General features: G+C 43.8%; 2 protein-coding genes across 4 annotated transcripts in view; one reads left to right on the forward strand and one right to left on the reverse strand.

Moving 5' to 3' along the window:
• Positions 1-606, forward strand: part of LOC129709333 (ATP-dependent translocase ABCB1-like) — a 162,435-nt gene extending 161,829 nt beyond the window's left edge. For both annotated transcript variants that reach the window (XM_055655616.1, XM_055655625.1), the window contains one exon: positions 370-606. In XM_055655616.1, the coding sequence (XP_055511591.1) occupies positions 370-570 (201 nt within the window). In that variant the 3' untranslated portion in view covers positions 571-606. The remainder of the gene's footprint in view (positions 1-369) is intronic.
• Positions 607-12,577: 11,971 nt separating this feature from the next.
• Positions 12,578-19,611, reverse strand: part of crot (carnitine O-octanoyltransferase) — a 53,795-nt gene continuing 46,761 nt past the window's right edge. For both annotated transcript variants that reach the window (XM_055655644.1, XM_055655638.1), the window contains exons 16-17: positions 18,276-18,395; positions 12,578-15,445 (exon numbers count right to left, since the gene is read on the reverse strand). In XM_055655644.1, coding sequence (XP_055511619.1) covers positions 15,325-15,445; positions 18,276-18,395 — 241 coding nt within the window. In that variant the 3' untranslated portion in view covers positions 12,578-15,324. The remainder of the gene's footprint in view (positions 15,446-18,275; positions 18,396-19,611) is intronic.

The following is a 19,611-nucleotide window of genomic DNA, read 5'->3' on the forward strand; positions in this document are numbered from 1 at the left end:
TAAGTTATGAAGTTTTGAAATGTTAAAGTTTTTTATGACAAATATTTTATTGTTTTCTATCACCTTACATTCTAAGATTGTTTCCCATTGGAGTGCATTGGCAGATATGGTGCCCAGCATCGCTCAAGTTTGAGTACATATTTGTTGAATTCCTGAACTTGCTGAAATTTAAACAGCTGTTTTTATCATCTCTATCAACATTATTTATCATTTTTATCATCAGAAACTAGGTTATGATGTACATTTCACACTTGATTCAATTCTAATCTAATTCCAAAGTGATTAATTTAGTCATATTTTAAGACTTAAATTAATTCTATCAATGTGAACTGTTCTCATGTTTGTTTTCACTTCATACATTTTCAACAGATTGTTCAAGAAGCACTGGACAAAGCAAGAGAGGGCCGTACCTGCATTGTGATAGCTCATCGTTTGTCTACTGTCCAAAATGCCAACAAAATAGCTGTGTTTCATAATGGACAAATTGCAGAGGAAGGAACACACCAGCAACTTTTGGCCAAACAAGCTCTTTATTACAATCTAGTTAATGCACAAATGGGACGAAACTGAGTGGGAGGAGAAATATCAATCACTGTATAGGGTGATTTCACGAAAGGTCACTGGAGCGTAGATCCTGACCCACGTGACCGAAAATTTAAACTGGAGTACACTTGGTACCTCCGGTACATGTTAGTGAATGGGAAAACCCGCACTTTCACACCCGTTAAAAACATAGAAAACGGCAGTTTTTGAGCTGCAATTTACTGTGCCAGTCGGGGTGACCGTGAGGCACAGCTACCTAAATTTACAGAGCAAAAAAAGGATAGAAACTAAGGTAAATTCAAGACAGAGGGTGCAAAACCAGCGGAAGTGCTTAGCGGCCATTTGTCATGGAGATTTAAAGATCCAAAATATCGGGAATTATCGCATTTGCTCGCTGCATTTCATCAAAAGTAAGGCATTATCGACTTTTTTATCTTTATTCATTTGTTATATGAAAAGTTTTAAAAGTGAAAAATCCGTCAGTAAAATTGCAAAATCGCCCATGGTACTCAGGTGGGTTTTAACATGCAAAATGAAAACGCTTCTGAAGCTACATTTACCATTTAAATAATCGTAAACTATCAATGCGTTTTGAAATAAATTTTACTCAGATGCAAGCTAAGGAATGGGATAATTGTCAGCTGTTCATTGGACAAAATTAGGACATTTTATTATTTGCCAAAATATATTTCTCAATGTTTCTTGTTTAAAGCCTGCACAATCTCCCAAACTATTTATTTATTTATTTATTTGGGTGATTGTGATTTTGGCAAATAATAAAATGTCCTAATTTTGTCCAACTAACAGCTGATGATTATCCCATTCTGAGGGCTTGCATCTGAGGAAAATTTATTTCAAAACGCATTGATAGTTTACGACGGATTTTTCACTTTTAAAACTTTTCATATAACAAATGAATAAAGATAAAAAGGACAATAATGCCTTACTTTTGATGAAATGCAGCAAGCAAACGCGATAATTCCCGATATTTTGGATCTTTAAATCTCCACGACAAATGGCCGCTAAGCACTTCCGCTGGTTTTGCACCTTCAGCTCCGTCTTGAATTTATCTTAGTTTCTATCTTTTGTTTGGACTGTAAATTTAGGTAGCTGTGCCTCACGGTCACCCCGACTGGCACAGTAAATTGCAGCTCAAAAACTGGCCGTTTTCGATGTTTTTAACGGGTGTGAAAGTGCGTGTTTTCCCATTCACTAACATGTACCGGATGTACCAAGTGTACTCCAGTTTAAATTTTCGGTCACGTGGGTCAGGATCTACGCTCCAGTGACCTTTCGTGAAATCACCCTATTCAAATTCATTTTTTTAAATTTCAGTTTGATCTTGGTAAATGGCAATAAAGTTAGACCAGTGAAATAACAGTTTGTGTATATACAGCACCTTTAAAAATGTCATAAATTATTTTAATTAATTACATGTCCTGCCTTGGACAAATAACTGTCTCCAATTTTGATGGGGTGAAGATTGTGAAAATTGTATAATCTCTGACAAATCTACTAGAATAAATGTAACCACGCACTCCCAACCAAAGCGGAGCTATAGGATCTTTGCTCCCAACAGAGATGTACATTTGAGGGGCTGAGTCCAACTACAACTGAAACGCAAGTTGTTAGGATAATCGGCCACTGTAAAGTAATCACGCTGTAGAATATGGGAGTGGTTGATGGAAATTTGAGGAAAATAGAAAATGGGATTAGTGTAGGATTTTCGTCAATTGGGATCTACATGGACATGGTGGGCCAACTATTTCCATGCTGCTTCTCTTTTTTCTTATCGGCTCTGAGTGCAGCTCTCTCTAGAAACATATGTACTGGAACCATTCCTCATTACCGACAATTATAATTAAAATCAATGAGTAATTTAAACCAGCCGCAGCTGCCGACTCTCTCCACCTCCCAGGGCGGAGCCACCGCAGCCACTGTCGCCAGCCTTCACTGTCTTCAGAAAGCCACCGATGCTGCTGCCCGTACCTCACCTCTACTCCAGCTCCCCACAGCCTCCACCAGCGACTCCGCCGACCCTCGCCTCTCCACCGGCCACCAGCGGGCCAGATCTCACCAGAATTGCAGGCGCAGCACCAGGCACACAACCTCCACCATGCAGACAGCACATGGTCTGACTGCTGGGTATGAATGCACCCCCCCTCCTACAGGGAAGACCCATGAGTAGTGATGACTCTGCTGGGTCCTAGTGCCCCCCTCCTCCTCCTCCTCCTCCAAGAAAGACCCTCCAGTAGCGATAACTCTGTTGGGTCCTAGTGCCCCCCTCCTCCTCCTCCTCCTACAGAGAAGACCCATCAGTAGTGATGACTGCTGGATCCTAGTGCCCCCCTCTTCCTCCAAGAAAGACCCATCTGTAGCGATAACTCTGTTGGGTCCTAGTGCCCCCCTCCTCCTCTCCCTCCTCCTCCAAGAAAGACCCACCAGTTCCAGCGATGATGACTCTGTTGGGTCCTAGTGCTCCCCCCCCCCCCCCCTACAGGGAAGATCCATCAGTAATGATGAGTCTTCCCTTTCCCCCTCTTTTAATCAGGTTAACCAACCCAACCACACACCCGCCAGTTAAAATCCCCGCATTATTATGGATCACAATTTCTATGAATTACGATATATAAAACTATGTAGGTTCACACAAAATGTTAATGCTAGTCTTCACAAAATATATGCAAACATTTTCTGAGATTTCAGGAAATTCCCAGCCCCCCTCCTTCAGCTCCCGGGCCCCCCTTATGGACTCCGGGCCCAGGTACGATGTACCCCCTGCACCCCCTCCTCTTGGGCCCTGTGTATACGTACGCATATACGCAAACAAAATACTGTGTATGGTATGTACCTTGCTAGGTTTCTAAAAATGGGCTCAACAAATTGATGTTATTTACAACCCCTTCATGACCCCCATGGGGTCACGACCCCCAGGTTAAGAACCACTGGACTAGAAGGTAGTAAGTAGAACTAGGTAAGGAATGGATGATGGCTAGACGCAGACAATACACAACTATCTCCCCCTGAAGCCCAAAAACCAATCAAATCTGCTTAACCTTGCCCGCTGCCTCGAGGATATAAAGTGCTGGAAGGCCCAGAACTTCCTCCAACTAAATGAGAGTAAGTCTGTGGTCATCCTTCTCAGCCCCTCGGATTCAATTAAAATGATAGCAGGCAGCCTTGGAAGCCTTACCCACTACTCAAACCTCATGTCAAAAACCTTGGCGTGATATTTGACTCAGCACTGAAATTTGACAAGTCAATGCCGTGGTAAAAGCTAGCTTATTCCAGCTTCGAACGATAGCTAAAATAAAACAATTCCTCCACTTTGATGACCTCGAAAAGATCATCCACACATTTATCTCCTCCCGCTTAGATTACTGCAACTCTCTTTACACTGGCAACAGCCAATCTTCCCTGTCCCGCCTGCAACTGGTCCAAAACGCCGCAGCGAGACTCCTGACGGGCACCCGAAAAAGGGACCGCATCACCCCAAGCCTGGCCTCTCTCCACTGGCTCCCTGTGCAGTTCCGTATACATTTCAAGACCCTCCTCTATGTCTACAAAGCCCTCAATGGGCTTGCCCACTCCTACATTAAAATTCTTCTCACCCACCACTCCACCTCCAGGTCCCTCAGATCGGCCGACTTGGGGTTGCTGAATATCCCGCGGCCTAGGCATAAGCTTAGGGGCGACCGCGCCTTTGCGGTTGCAGCTCCTAGACTGGAACAGCATCCCCCTTCTCATCAGAACTGCCCCCTCCATCGACTCCTTTAAGTCAAGACTAAAAACTTATCTATATTCCCAAGCCTTTCCTGAAGTCCACTGAGCGAGGGCTATATGTATATACTAGACCAAGTGCAGACCCGTTGGGTCTGCTCCCCCAACGCAGCCTTTCCCTACCCGTAGCCTCCACGGGAGACGTGGTCTTCCAACCCAAGCCGTTCAAGACTCAGCAGTGCGGCTGTTTTTAAATGGCGTCTTTGAGGCGAGATGCGGGCGCCAGCAGCCGTTATGGTCGCTGGCCAGCAGGAGGCGACAACATTCACCAGGGGCTGGGTCTGGAGCTGTTTCTGTGAGTGAGAAGCAGTGTTTTTTGAAATATTGGGAGAGGGAGAGGATTTGATTAAAAATGTGTACATAAACATGACAAAACTTAATCAGGAGTGGACACTTGGAATGAAAAGTGAAATATCTAGCGAAATGGAAAAATTCTGGGCGTTTGTGGGTCGGGTGTTGGCGTAGCAACTAATCAAAGGCAGGCACCCACAGGCTGCAACCACAAGTCAGGCAGAAACACAGCCAGCCAGCAGCAAGCCAGCAGCCACAGAGTTTTAATATTATACTAGAACAAGTGCAGATCTGCTCCCCCAATGCAGCCGTTCCCTACCCGTAGCCCCAACGGGTGATGTGGTCCTCCAACTTAAGCGGCTCTGGAATCAGCAGTGCGGCTGTTTTTAAATGGCGTCTTTGAGGGGAGATGCGGGCGCCAGCAGCCGTTATGGAGGCGACAAAATGAGTGAGTGTGGGGGGGGAGAAGGATTTTATTTAAAAAAGTGTACATAAACATGACAACATTTAATGAAAAGTGAAATCTCTACCAAAATGGAAAAAAATCAGGGCGTTTCTGGGTCGGGTGTTGGCGTAGCGACGAATCAAAGGCTGGCAGCCACAACTCAGGCAGAAACACACACAGCCAGCCGGCAGCCACACAGTTTTATATATATACTAGACCAAGTGCAGACCCGTTGGGTCTGCTCCCCCAATGGTGTGATCCCCCAACCCAATATTCCACCATGCACCCGTCTCCTCCAATGGAACTGAAGCCGTTCTCAAAAGTAAGATTCCAGCACTGCCCTGCCTCCCTCAGCAGTGGATTTAAAAAAAAATGCAATGGCATCTTCCCTGCCTGCTGCAGCAGTGAAAAGTTCAGAGTGTTCCTGTCTTGCAACTTTGTTTCGAAGTGTGTTGGAAGCTGACATGTAAATGGAGAAGCCAGTTTATTTTTGAAATACTTGGGGGTGGGGGAGAAGGTTTTGATTAAAAACGTGTACTTCAACACGACGAAATGTAATGAGGAGCGGGTACTTAGAAAGAAAAGCGAAATCTCTACCGAAATGGAAAAGATCTCGGAGAATGAGCGTCTGGATTGGGCGTGGCAATGAATCAAAGGAAGAAATGCAGCCGGCAGCCGTACATGCAAATGGATCCATTCCGATTGGACATCTGCGAGCATCGGCCATTCCAATTGGACATCTGCGAGTATCGGGCACGAATCAATAGGCAGAAAGGGATCCGGACGGCAGCCGGACGGATAGCCCCAGAGTTTTATAGATATACTAGACCAAGTGCAGACCATTTGGGTCTGTTTCCCCAACAGCGTTTGCGGGGGGAGGGGGGAGTAGGGGATGCAGCATCACACTCAAATTTTTTCTCATCTCGGTCATAAAGGATTTCCCCCTTATCCTTAAACTGTGACCCCCTCTTCTGGACTTCCCCAACATCTGGAACAATCTTCCTGCATCTAGCCTGTCCAACCCCTTAAGAATTTTGTACGTTTCTATAAGATCCCCCCTCAATCTTCTAAATTCTAGCGAGTACAAGCCGAGTCTATCCAGTCTTTCTTCATTTGAAAGTCCTGACATCCCAGGAATCAGTCTGGCGAACTTCTCTGTACTCCCTCTATGGTCTGTTTCCCCAATGGCATTTGCGGGGGGGGTGAGAAGAGGGGAGGGAGGAGGAGGAAACGGGATAGATTTGGGAGTGAAAGGAGAGCGGGGTAGGGGGTGAGGGATGGGGAGAGAGCTTTGGGGGAGGGGGGATGGGGAGGGAGGGAGAGCAGGGTGGGATGGGGAGAGGGGTGGGGGGGAAAAAGAGGGGAAAGAGTGGGGAGGGAGGAGGAGAGGGGTAGCGGGAGTGATGGAAGAGGGACAGAGGGATAGGGGAAGGGTGTGGGGGGAGAGAAGGTAGGGGGTGGTGGTAGAGAGGGAAGGGGGGTGGGGGAGAGAGATGGGTGGCAGAGGGAGAGGGGTGAGGAGCGGGACACATAGAAACATAGAAATTAAGTGCAGGAGTAGGCCATTCGGCCCTTCGAGCCTGCACCGCCATTCAATATGATCACGGCTGATCATCCAACTCAGTATCCCGTACCTGCCTTCTCTCCATACCCCCTGATCCCCTTAGCCACAAGGGCCACATCTAACTCCCTCTTAAATATAGCCAATGAACTGGCCTCAACTACCTTCTGTGGCAGAGAGTTCCAGAGACTCACCACTATCTGCGTGAAAAACGTTTCCCTCATCTCAGAACTAAAGGATTTCCCCTTTATCCTTAAACTGTGTCCCGCTTGTCCTGGACTTCCCCAACATCGGGAACAATCTTCCTGCATCAGACAAATGCAATTCAGGACTTTTCACTTCACAAGCAAATCAGAAATGACAGTTAGTGAAGAATTTGAATAATCACTGAGCGTTCTCTATGGCAACAATGTATTTGAGCATTGGGCATTGTGACATCACACGATGGAACGTTCACAGGGAGCTGCTTGTGTGGATGAAAATCCAGTTTCTTTTTGAAATATTGAGGTGGTGGGGGGGGGTAGGATTTGATTAAAAAAGCGTACTTAAACACGACGAAATGTAACGAGGAGCGGATACTTAGAAAGAAAAGCAAAATCTCTACCGAAATGGAAAATACGTCGGCGATCCTGCGTCCGGTTTTGGAGTTGCGGAGCGTCAAAGGAAGAAATGCGGCGGACGCCGTACGGCGGCAGGTGGACTGATTTGAGTTTTATATATATAAAGATAGATAGATAGAAGTTAGATAGATGTATGTAGTTTGTTTGTTCACACTATTCTTATAACAAATTTAAAGCACTTTGGCCAACGAGAGTTTTTTAAGTGTGCTATATAAATAAATGTGACTTGACTTGACTAGATGGAACCAGATAGAAAATGGAAGATAGGAAAGATGGAGCTGCAAGAAGAATTTAAGGCATGGGAAGATATAAATGAAAAAAGGACATGGGGGACAAGACTTTTGAATATAAAAGGGAAAAGAACTAGCTGGACTTGTTCACTGAAAGATTATATGGGAAAATACTTTGGCCAAGAATACCAGGATTTTGCAAGGGCGTATGTGTAAAAGTGACATGGGGACTGGAAAACTAGAAGATTTGGATCTTTTGATAGATGTTTAAGCAGGAACCATAGATGGAAGATATGAGGATGGAAATGAAAGAATTTAAGGCTTCAATGAAAAGGATGTTGAGTGGGAAAAGAACATAAGGGGACTTGGCAACCTGAAACTGGTAAATTCCATGTTCAAGCCAAGTGGAATACCAGGATTTGTACTTCAAGTATGTGCTTCACTTCACTATGTCAGTGGAGAAGTCTGTGTGGGAACGGGAAGGTCGGATTAAATGACATGCAACCAGAAGCTCCAGGTGGATGTTGCAGGCGGAGCACAGATGTTCCGTAAAGCGATGTCTTGTCGACATTTGGTCCCACCAAAGTAGAGGAAGCCACATCGCGAGCACCAAATGCAGAAGACAAGGATGGAGGCGGTGCACGTTTACTTCTGCCTCACCAGGAAATGTGGTTTGGGACCCTGGATTGTTGTGGGGGACAAGTGTCAAGTAAGGAGAACAGACGAGGAAATCGCAGAAAAGATCCCTGCTGAAAGCAGAAGAGAGGGTGGTGCAACTGGCAAAAGATGAATGTACAAGCATGCTGTTTTCCTGAACTGAAACATTTGGCACTGTATCAAGGAGTATAGTTCCACACTCCCTTGTGTGTTTATGTTGACACACTTGTAATATACGAATGCAGCTCCCACAGACAGCAACATAATCTCTCACCTCTCACTGTTTCTATTGCCTGCATACAAACCCCTCATCCGCAAGACCAAACTTGCAATAAGGATGGTCAAAATATGGCCCGAGGACGCCACCCCACCCTACAACTCCAGGACTGCTTTAATCACACCGACTGGGACCTGTTTGCACAACAGGCAACCAGTGGTACAGAGGTAGACTTGGAGGAGTACACATCCACTGTGCTCTCCTACATCAACTGCTATGTGGAGACTGTCACAGTGGACAAGCAAATAAAGATGTTCCCAAACCGGAAACCCTGGATGAACAAGGAGGTTCAGGATCTGCTAAGGGCATGCAACAATGCCTTTAAATCCAGGGACACTTCTGCCTACAGTGCGGCCAGGTCGAAACTTAACAAAGGTATAAAAAAGGCCAAAGACATCCACAGGCAAAGGGTTGAAGACCACTTCAATACCGCGGACACCAGAAGCATGTGGCAGGGTGTCAGGGACATCACTGACTACACGAGCAGCCCCGCCTGCCCCCACGGTGACATCACACTGACCAATGAACTAAACACCTTCTTTGCCCGCTTCAAAACTGGCAACAGCACCAGGAGTGGAATAACCCCGGCCATGGCGGAGGGACAGGCCTTAACACTGAGCACTCAGGAGGTACAGTGCGTTCTTCGTAGGATCAATCCACGCAAGGCTGCAGGCCCGGATGGAGTCCAGGGAAGGGTACTGAAGGACTGTGCTGTACAGCTGGCGGAGGGATTCACGAGAATCTTCAATCTATCTCTATCTCTGGCAACGGTCCCCAAGTGCCTGAAAACAGCCACCATAGTGCCGGTGCCGAAAAAGTCCAAAGTCACCAACCTGAACGACTACCGCCCGGTTGCCCTAACTCCAATCCCAATGAAGTGTTTCGAAAGGCTGGTCCTCTCCCACATCAAATCCAGCATCCCTGCCTCACTGGACTCTCATCAATTTGCATACAGGGCAAATAGATCAACAGAGGATGCCATCTCTCTGGCTCTTCACACTGTCCTGACTCACCTGGACAGACAGGGCACGTACGTAAGGATGCTCTTCATTGACTATAGCTCTGCATTCAATACGGTCATCCCCACTAAGCTCACCACCAAACTCCACCAGCTAGGCCTCAGCTCGCCGATATGCGATTGGATCCTGAATTTTCTGACGGAGCGACCGCAGGCAGTGAGACTGGGCCCGCACCTGTCCTCCACTATCACCCTGAGCACCGGCACACCACAGGGCTGTGTACTAAGCCCCATGCTCTACTCCCTCTTCACTCACGACTGTGTTCCTGCATTCGACACCAACACCATCGTGAAGTTTGCAGACGACACAACAGTGATTGGGCTGATCACCGACGGTGATGAAACAAAATACAGAGCGGAGGTGCAGAACCTGGCGGACTGGTGCGCACGTAACAACTTGTCACTAAACACCTCCAAGACCAAGGAGCTGATTATTGACTTCAGGAGGTCACATAATGGAGAATACGCCCCAATCTCCATCTACGGGGACAGTGTGGAGAGAGTGTCCAGCTTTAAGTTTCTGGGCACTCACATTTCAGAGGACCTCACATGGTCCACCAACACCGCTGCGCTGGTCAAGAAGGCACAGCAACGACTGTTCTTCCTGAGGACATTAAAAAAGACTGGTCTGCCCCAACAGCTGCTGACAACCTTCTACCGCTGCACCACAGAGAGCATATTAACGTATGGCATCTCTGCGTGGTATCTCAGCTGCACGGAGGCGGAGAGGAGAGCTCTTCAGCGCGTCGTCCAGAGCGCAGAGGATTATTGGGACACAGCTACCAGCCTTGGAGGGCATCTACCACACACGGTGCCTCAGGAAGGCCGTCAGCATCCATAAAGACTCCTCACACCCTTGTAACGGACTGTTCGAACTACTTCCCTCCGGCAGACGTTACAAGGCCTTCTACGCCCGAACCTCCAGACTCAGAAACAGCTTCATTCCCAGAGCTATAGTGACTCTGAACCGGCCCTGCTGAGTGCCCCCCATCACATCTGGACTGTCTGCCTCAGATGGTCACGGCGCACAGTTTATTTATTTATTTATTGACATCGGTTGGAAGCTGCATACCAAATTTCATTGCACTGATGTGCAATGACAATAAAATATATTATTATTATTATTATTATAAAAGTGAATAGAATTTTTAATGTTATACAAGGAATAAAATTCAACCAGGAACTTCCTACTCATTGAAATTATATTCTATAGACCCAAGACCTCACTTTAATCTGTAATTTTATAGTATCAAGATGACATAGAACAGCACAGCATGAGAACAGTCCCTTTGGCTCACAATGCCTGTACCGAACATGATACCAAGACCAACTCTTATCTGCCTGCATATAATCCATATCCTGCAACTGCCTGTATATCTATTTGCCCATCTAAAAGAGTCTCCAATATTACTGTGCCTCCCCATCACCCTCAGCAGCACATTCCAGGCTCACCACCGTCTGCATAAAACACATATCCTGTGCATCTCCTTTAATTGTTGTCCCTCTCACCTTAAGGATATGTCATCTTGTATTTGATATTTCTATCCTGGAAATTAGGTTCTGACTGTCTACTATATCTGCAGTGTTTGGAACGAAGACGCATTATTTATTTATTTGCCTTTGTACTCCACAATTTCAGAATTGTAATTGGAAAAAAAAATCACACATGGTTAAAGTGCACATTGTCAAATTTTAATAAAGGCCATTTTTATACATTTTGGTTTCGCCATATAGAGATTAAAGCTGTGTTTATACATAGTCCCCCCATTTCAGGGCACCATATTTTTAAAAATAATCATGTTTAGTATGTTGCATATCCTTTGCATGCAATAACTGTTTGAAGTCTGCGATTCATGGACATCACCACGAGTTGCTGGGTGTCTTCTCTGATGATGCTCTGCCAGGCCTGTATTGCAGCCATCTTTAGCTTATGCTCGTTTTGGGGGCAAGTCCCCTTCAGTTTTCTCTTCAGCATATAAAAGGCATTCTCAATTGGGTTCAGATCGGGTGATTGACTTGGCCACGCAACGATTGACCATTTTTTAGCTTCGAAAAACTCCTTTGTTGCTTTAGCAGTATGTTTGGGATCATTGTCTTGCATTAGAATGAACTGTTGGCCAATGTGTTTTGAGGCATTTGTTTGAACTTGAGTAGATAGGATGTGTTTATACACTTCAGAATTCATTATGCTACTACCATCAGCAGTTGTATCATCAATGAAGATAAGTGAGCCAGTACCTTCAGCAGCCATACATGCCCAGGCCATAACACCACCGCCACCGTGTTTCACAGATGAGGTGGTATGCTTTGGATCTTGAGCAGTTCCTTCTCTCCTCCATATTTTGCTCTTGCCATCACTCTGATATAAGTTAATCATCGTCTCATCTGTCCACAAGACCTTTCTCCAAAACTGGTTGCTCTTTTAAGTACTCGGCAAACTAAACCTGGCCATTCTATTTTTCCAGCTAACCAATGGTTTGCATCTTGCAGGTAGTCCCTGTATTGCTGTTCATTAAGTCTTCGGCAGACAGTGGTCATTGACAAAACCACGCAAATCCACACCTTTGTGATTGGTAAGCTCACCAGTGCTCTCTTTCTTCTTAATGATGTCCCAAACAGTTGATTTTGGTAAGCCTAAGCTTCTTTGACTTTCATTGACACAACTTTGGCCCTCATGTTGATAATCAGCAATAAAAGTTTCCAAAGGTGATGGAGTCAGTGCTGAGTTCTCTTATACCTGCAATTAAAAACACCTTAGCAATTACAAACGCCCATGAAGCCATGTGTCCCAAACGTTATGGTGCCCTGAAATGGGGGGGGGGGGGGGGGGGGCATGTATAAACACTGCTGTAATTTCTACATGGTGAGACCACAATGTATAAAAGTGGCCTTTAATAAAATCTGACAATGCACTTTAACCACATGTGATTGTTTTCTATTACAAATCTCAAATTGCGGAATATAGAAGCAAATAAATATGATGGGTCTTTGTCCCAAACATTATGGATGGCACTGAATGCCTAGTGGTCACTCCCTCAACATTGCAAAGTTATGAAAGCCACGATACTCATGCTAAATGGATTGAAGTGGTATTTGAGCCCAGCCATCTGGCTCAGTTGGAAATGAGCTGACACAAAACAACTATGCACCCATAATTAAAGAAGAAATGAATTTATTTAAAATTTCATTTTTGGACATGTGAAATCTAACATAAAGAGATCAAAGAAAAACATTACAAGAAAGAGATAACTTTAGAGAATTTACAGGTAAGAGTGAATGCAAAGAACTTCCCGTTCAACATTGACCTTACCATTTGCATTATCCAAATCAAATGAAACTAAACCACAGTGTACAATGTATTATACTGTAGTATTGAAATTAATTATAAACATCAGGGAAGAATCCATAAGATTTTAGAATCAAATGTTTACATCTTTACATCACTTTGTCTGGATACATCTCAACCGATTGTGAGATGAGCTCAAGCCTTGGATGGAGCTAAATCACTTATTTTGTCTTCATCTATATTGTACTTTTTTTTAAACCACTAACCATCCTTTATTATTGTTCATTTTTAGTCATCGCGTACCTGTTCATAGCAATATTTGTTTGAGCAAAACAGTTGCAAAAGACCAATTACTTATTCCACTGTTCGTTTAACTATTTCAAATATTAATCTTGCAGTGCATCAAGCAACATCCAAATGTAAAGAACTAACTATTGCTACAGTATGTCTATTTTATAATGAAACTTGAACTGTGCCTCACTTTTCACCTGAGCAAATTGCAGCCTTCCACACTTGAATTCTACAACTTTAGGTAACTTGTCAGGGCTGTCCATTTCTGTGGCAAGTCATCTGTGACGTTGGCTCTGTTTTTTCTCCCTCCATTAACCTGTTAGACAAGTCATACATACTCTGCATTTCATAACTTTTTACATTCCTTTGTTTGAATTTTCACGCTCTGTCCCCATTAATCCATCGGCTACATGATATCTGCAACTTATCCTCATGGCATTCCTGGTCTCAATCTTTCCACAGATATTCTCTCTCCCCGACCGTTGCAATTTAAAATTTACATTTTTTCCCCTCATTCGCCAGTTCGGACCTGAGGTATTGACTCGTTTCATTTTCTCACAGATGCTGACTTGCTGGTTATTTCCAGCATTTTCATTTTCATTTACAGTCAATTTGTTCTTCATTGGCAATTACCATGCAGTGCTTCTCTACCAGTTTAGTGCACACATTCAGTGTGGAAACATGCAATTGCAAATTTAACATGTGGTTTTATTTTCAAAGAAACAATATTCCGTCTCAACTTGCTTTGTAAGTTTAGAAAGAGGTTCACAGGTTTGAAACATATTACTGCCTACTGGCTAATAATAATCTAGGCAGAACCCCCCCAGATATATTGCCTCACTAGTGCTACAGAAGCAATATTTCAGAGTCTATAATCAGTTAAGTAAAGAAGAGCAGCAGGCATTACAATCAAGAAGGGAGTCCTCTGTAAAATAAAGGCCTGAACAAGGACGTTCAGAGGTTATAAGATCACTCCTCCCCCTGTCATGTTCCAGCATAAATTAGGATAATAAAGTTTAGTATGTTTTCAAAGAGTCTGTTTATGGGGCATGCCCACTTTTTGGAAACAATGGAACTTCTGAGCAATAGGCTTCATCACAAAAGCTAATAATTAAACTTAATGGATACAACTTGTTATTTAAATAGGCAGTAAGATAAGAAAAAAGTAGGGAAGGACAGGAAAGGTAAATGAACTAAAGCTGGTGGAGAAGATACAAGTAAACAGGTAGATTTTAAAAATAAGAAAAATCCAGCAAAAACAAATAAAGAAAATTGAGGAGAAAAGTAAAACAAACTAGTTCAGGACCATGGAACAGACAGATATGTGAATAAGATGTGAGCTTGTGTGAGGTGGATGGGACGTGGCAAGGAAAATCTATAGAACAGAGAAAGTTGGAGGGATCCAGAGAGGTCACTCATCGCGATGCATTGTCACAGGGTGCAACCAAGTTAAACAGCTGGGGGTTTTCACTGGCAGCAAAATCTATCCCAAAAATATATTTCCATTTCTGATGGAACCATGCAGTGAACTAAAACAGGCAGAAAATAAACGTTTGTTATCTTAAAACAGAACATCAAACTAATGGTAAGTAGGGAAAAAATAATTACATTCAATCAAGAATTCATCAGTTACCCAATTAACATTTCAATCATCAATACAGCCTACTTTGAATCAGAAATTAAAACAACTGCCCGTTAGTATATTTCAAATGTCAAAAACTATTTCAGATTTGATTAACATACTTAATGTTAATTTGGTTATTCCATACTTCACATTCACATTAGGAGACCATTATTAACAATGTAAACACAAGACACAGTTGTGAACCAGTGTACCAATGCCAGCTTTACTTAAAATAATTTTAATATTCTATTATACATAACATATTTGATAAACTCTAAAATTATATTTATAAATTGTAAGTAAACCTTTTTCTATCCTAGACATTTGTGTTTGTTTCTTAGTTTCAGATCTATAAAATGTTTTCAAGAATGACAGCCCATCAAGACATAATTCAAAGTAATTTTAGTGTCATTTTTGCTGATTCTACAAAATCTACTGATTCAATAAAAGCAAAATACAAAAGATTTGTATTTAGGAATCTGCATTGTTACTGCACTTTTTGCATTGTCTTGTGCACAGTTTAAAAAAGTTACATTGATATTGCAAAGTAGTAATTTAAAAAAATGTGTTCCAATGCTTCACGTTTTGCAGCATTCATTTTAGAGGCACAGGCATTTTTTACTAGTACACTAATGCAAACATGTACAGGTTTAGCACTTGTACTTTTAGTACTTTTTAAGCAGTATATTTTTTCCTGTAATTTAAAGCTGGGCTGTTGTCATCAAGTTGATCATTTCATGAAAGGACTGAACCAGCCCCTTGTACAGTTCTTCTGCATCAGTCTCTGGGCATGATTTCCAGGCAGAACAAGCTACAACAATCCTATTGGGGATGAAAAAAAAAATATTGTACTTTTAAAGCAACCTTGTCTCCAAGTGTTAAAAATGCCACCGTCTTTTATGTGGAATATTACTCTTCAATCTTGAAACAGAAAGGCCATCTAACATTACGATAGCACAACCAAACAGCAGATTAAATTCACCTATCTTTTAAGCACAAAAACAACTTCTCCTTCAGGAATACCACAGAACTCACCATATACGTAAAGGGCTATGGATAAGTTCCTATAGTGTGCAATTACACTATAGGACCGCAGCAATTTACAATATACATTAATGATTTATATAAAGGAATTAAAAGTAACTAGCAAATTTGCAGAGGACACAAAGCTGGGTGGCAGTGTGAACTGTGATGAGGATGCTCTATGAGGATACAGAGTGACTTGGACAGGTTGGGTGAGTGGGCAGATGCAGTATAATGTGGATAAATGTGAGCTTATCCACTTTGGAGGCAAGAACGGGAAGGCAGATTATTATCTGAATGGTGTCAGGTTAGGAAAACAGGATATGCAACGAGACTTGGGTGTCCCAGTACTCAGTCACTGAACATAAGTATATAGGCAATGAAGAAAGCTAATGCCATGTTGGCCTTCATAAAGAAAGGAGTTGAGTATAGGAGCAAAGAGGTCCTTCTGCAGTTGTACAGGGCCCTGGTGAGACCACACCTGGAATATTGTGTGCAGTTTTTGTTTCCTAATTTGAGGAGTTCAGCGTAGATTCACGAGGTTAATTCCTGATATGGCGGGACAGTCATACGATGAAAGAATGGAGCGACTGGGCTTGTATTGACTGGAATTTAGAAGGTTAAGAGGGGATCTTATAGAAACATTAAATGATTAAGAGGTTGGACACGTTAGATGCAGGAAACATGTCCCCGATGTTGGGGGAGTCCAGAACCAGGGACCCCCGCCAGGCACGGAAATCGCTATCAAAATAGAGGGGACAGTGGGAACACAATTTTTTGGCGCATGCGCACAAACACACACACGCGCCAGGCTTCGGAGGTTCAATCCAGCACTAAATGCAGCTCAACTGTGCCTGTCTCGCCGGGTTAACATACAGCCCTGCCTGGACTGATGGGACACCAGCGCTGCTTCTCCGCGCTGGCTGTAAACCTGGGCCATATTTCCCGCAAGTCCAGGCAGGGCTGTAGGTTAACCCGGTGGGACAGGCACAGTTGAGCTGGGTTTAGCGCTGCTTCTCTGCGCTGGCTGTGGGCCTGGGGGCACCACTCCCGTCTGACTCCCGATGACTCTGGCCACCGGGCGGGGGGGGGGGGGCACTCGGGTGGGGACGGGGCAGCGCCAGAGAGCCGGGATCGATCCTGGCTGCGGATGAGGCGCAGGTCTGTGCCGAGAGTGTTTTGGCACGTCTCCCTCCTCCAATCACCGCACTCTATCCTCAGTCCCACCTTGCCCCCTCCTTCCACCTCTGACTGACATCTCCCTCCTCCAATTATCACGCTGAATCATCATGTCCCGCCCCCATTGACTGCTGCCCAACCTCTCCCTCGTCCAATCGGCGCCCTCGATCATCAGTCCCACCCACACTGCCTCGCGGAAAGTGGAGATTTCACCGGGTTTACAAAAAATGGGGGAGATCGACCCCCACCTCTCAAAACGGGGAGGGGGGCACGTCCCCCCTGGCCCCCCAGGGACTTCCGCCCCTGACCACCGTTGAAGAATAATGGGTAAGCCATTTAGAACTGAGATGAGGAAAAACTTTTTCACACACAGAGTTGTAAATTTGTGGAATTTTCTGCCTCAAGGCAGTGGAGGCCGATTCGCTGGATGCATTCATAAGAGGGTTAGATAGAGCTCTTGGGGCTAGCGGAATCAAGGGGCATGTGGAGAAGGCAGGAACGGGGTACTGTTTGTGGATGATTAGTCATGATCACATTGAATGACGGTGCTGGTTCGAAGGCCTACTCCTGCACCTATTGTCTATATATCTATGTATTGGTAAGTTTGCAGATGACACCAAAGGGAGTGAAGATGGTGATCATAAATTAACCAGTGAAGATGGTGATCATAAATTGCAGCAGGTTTTTGATCAACTGGGACGGTGGGCTGAGGAATGGCTAATGGAGTTTAATGTGGATAAGTGCGAGGTGTTACATTTTGGGAGTCAAACCAGGGCAGGACCTTCACAATGAATGGTAGGGCCCCAGGGAGCATTGTAGAGCAGAAGGAAATATGAATACAGATATAGTTCCCTGAAAGTGGCGTCACATGTAGATAGAGTAGCAAAGAAGGCTTTTGGTATGTTGGTCTTCATCAGTCAGGGTAGTGAGTATAGAGGTTGAGACATTATGTTAGTTATACAAGATGTTGGTGAGGCCACATTTAGAGTATTGTGTTCAGTTTTGATCACCCTGCTATAGGAAGGATGCCATTTAAGCTGGAAAGAGTGCAGAGAAAGTTACCATCATTTTACTATGTTTATGTCCAGAATGTTCACAAAGTGTGGTTGCTGTTTGGAACAAGTTGCCAGAGCAGATAGTTGAGGCAGGTACTATCACAATGATTAAGAAACATTTAAACAGGTACATGGATAGGACAGGTTTAGAGGGATATGGGCCAAACGCAGGCAGGCGGGACTAGTGTAGATGGGACATGTTGGCCAGTGTGGTCAATTTGGGCCAAAGGGGCAGTTTCCACTCTGTAAGATTCTATGACTCTATGACTAAAAAGTAAACATTAGACTTCAGTAGCCTTCTCCAGAGTATTCATCTTAAAACATCTCTCCTGGGTATTTAACTGTTCCATTGCTCAGGTACTATTGGCAGTCTAAATCAACAATCTGATACTTGCCTATCATCGCGAATACGATAGAAAAATCCATAGCCGTTGTAGACCATAGGAAGAACAGCACCCAGGATCGTGGTATATCCAACCAGGCTAGTTGAAAGAACAAAATTTCCTCCGCCACCACTGTAAAACAAAGTAACAAGTAAACAGAACAGTATAGCACAGGCCTACAACCCACTATGTCTGTGCCAAACATGATGTCAAATTGAACAATCCCTTCTGCTGCACATGATCTATATCCCTCCATTCCCTGCAGATCTAGGTACCTATATAAAACAAACTATCTTATCTCCTTCCCCAACCACCCCGGCAACATGTTCCAGGCATCTATCACTCCTGTGTAAAAAAAACTTGCTTCGCGCATCTCCTTTCCCCCTCCACTCTTAAAGCTATATCCCCATGTCTTTGATATTTGCATCCTGGGAAAAAGGTTTTGACTAATTTATGCCTCTCATAATTTTATAAATATTTATCTGGTTTCCACTCAGCATCTAATGCTCCATAGAAAGCAATCCAACTTCCTTATTCCTTTACTTTCAGCTAGTATCCCTTTACCAAGGCAGGAGACTTGTAAATATTCTCTGCATTCTCTCCAAAGTCTGCACATCCTTCCTGTAATGGAGTGAGCAGAACTGCACATGATACTCCAATTGCAGCCTAATCAAAGTTTAATAAAGCTTCAATGTGACTTCTTGTCTCTTGGACTTGATGCATTGACCATATTAGGCAAACACCATACACCCTCTTTACTTCTCAATTTCCTTAAGTTGCTACTCTCAGAGACCTATGGCATTGGACATCACTGCCCTGCCATTACATTTGACCTTCCAAAATACGCCTTACACTTCCTTGGATTTAATTCCACCTGTCATTTCGCCATCCATTCTCTGTAAATGATTTATATCCTACTGTATTATTTAAAAACGTTTATCATTACTTGTCAAATGCATTACTGAGGTCCATGTAGACAACATCCATTATCTTATCTTTTCATCAATCAGCTACGTCACCTCCTCAATCAAATTTGTACTGACCTCACTACATGTCTTCCCTCGCATAAAGTCACGCTGTCTCTAATTAGCCCCTTCCCAATGCAAACAAATCCTATCCCTAAGTATCTTCTCCAAAGGCTCACCTACCACTAATGAGAAGCTCACTGACCCATAATTTCCAGGATTCTTCCTATTTCTCTTCCTAAACAATTGGATATCTTGTTACCTTAGGTTGGGTAAAACAGTTGATGATTCAGTCAGCAAGCTGTTCTACAATTCCCTGGATATGTCCAATTCCCATCCATATATACAGGTATCATGTTAGTTATCCCCATGCATGGTTTTCT

The sequence above is a fragment of the Leucoraja erinacea genome, chromosome 2 (assembly GCF_028641065.1).
Source record: "Leucoraja erinacea ecotype New England chromosome 2, Leri_hhj_1, whole genome shotgun sequence".
Classification (NCBI taxonomy): Eukaryota; Metazoa; Chordata; class Chondrichthyes; order Rajiformes; family Rajidae; genus Leucoraja; species Leucoraja erinaceus.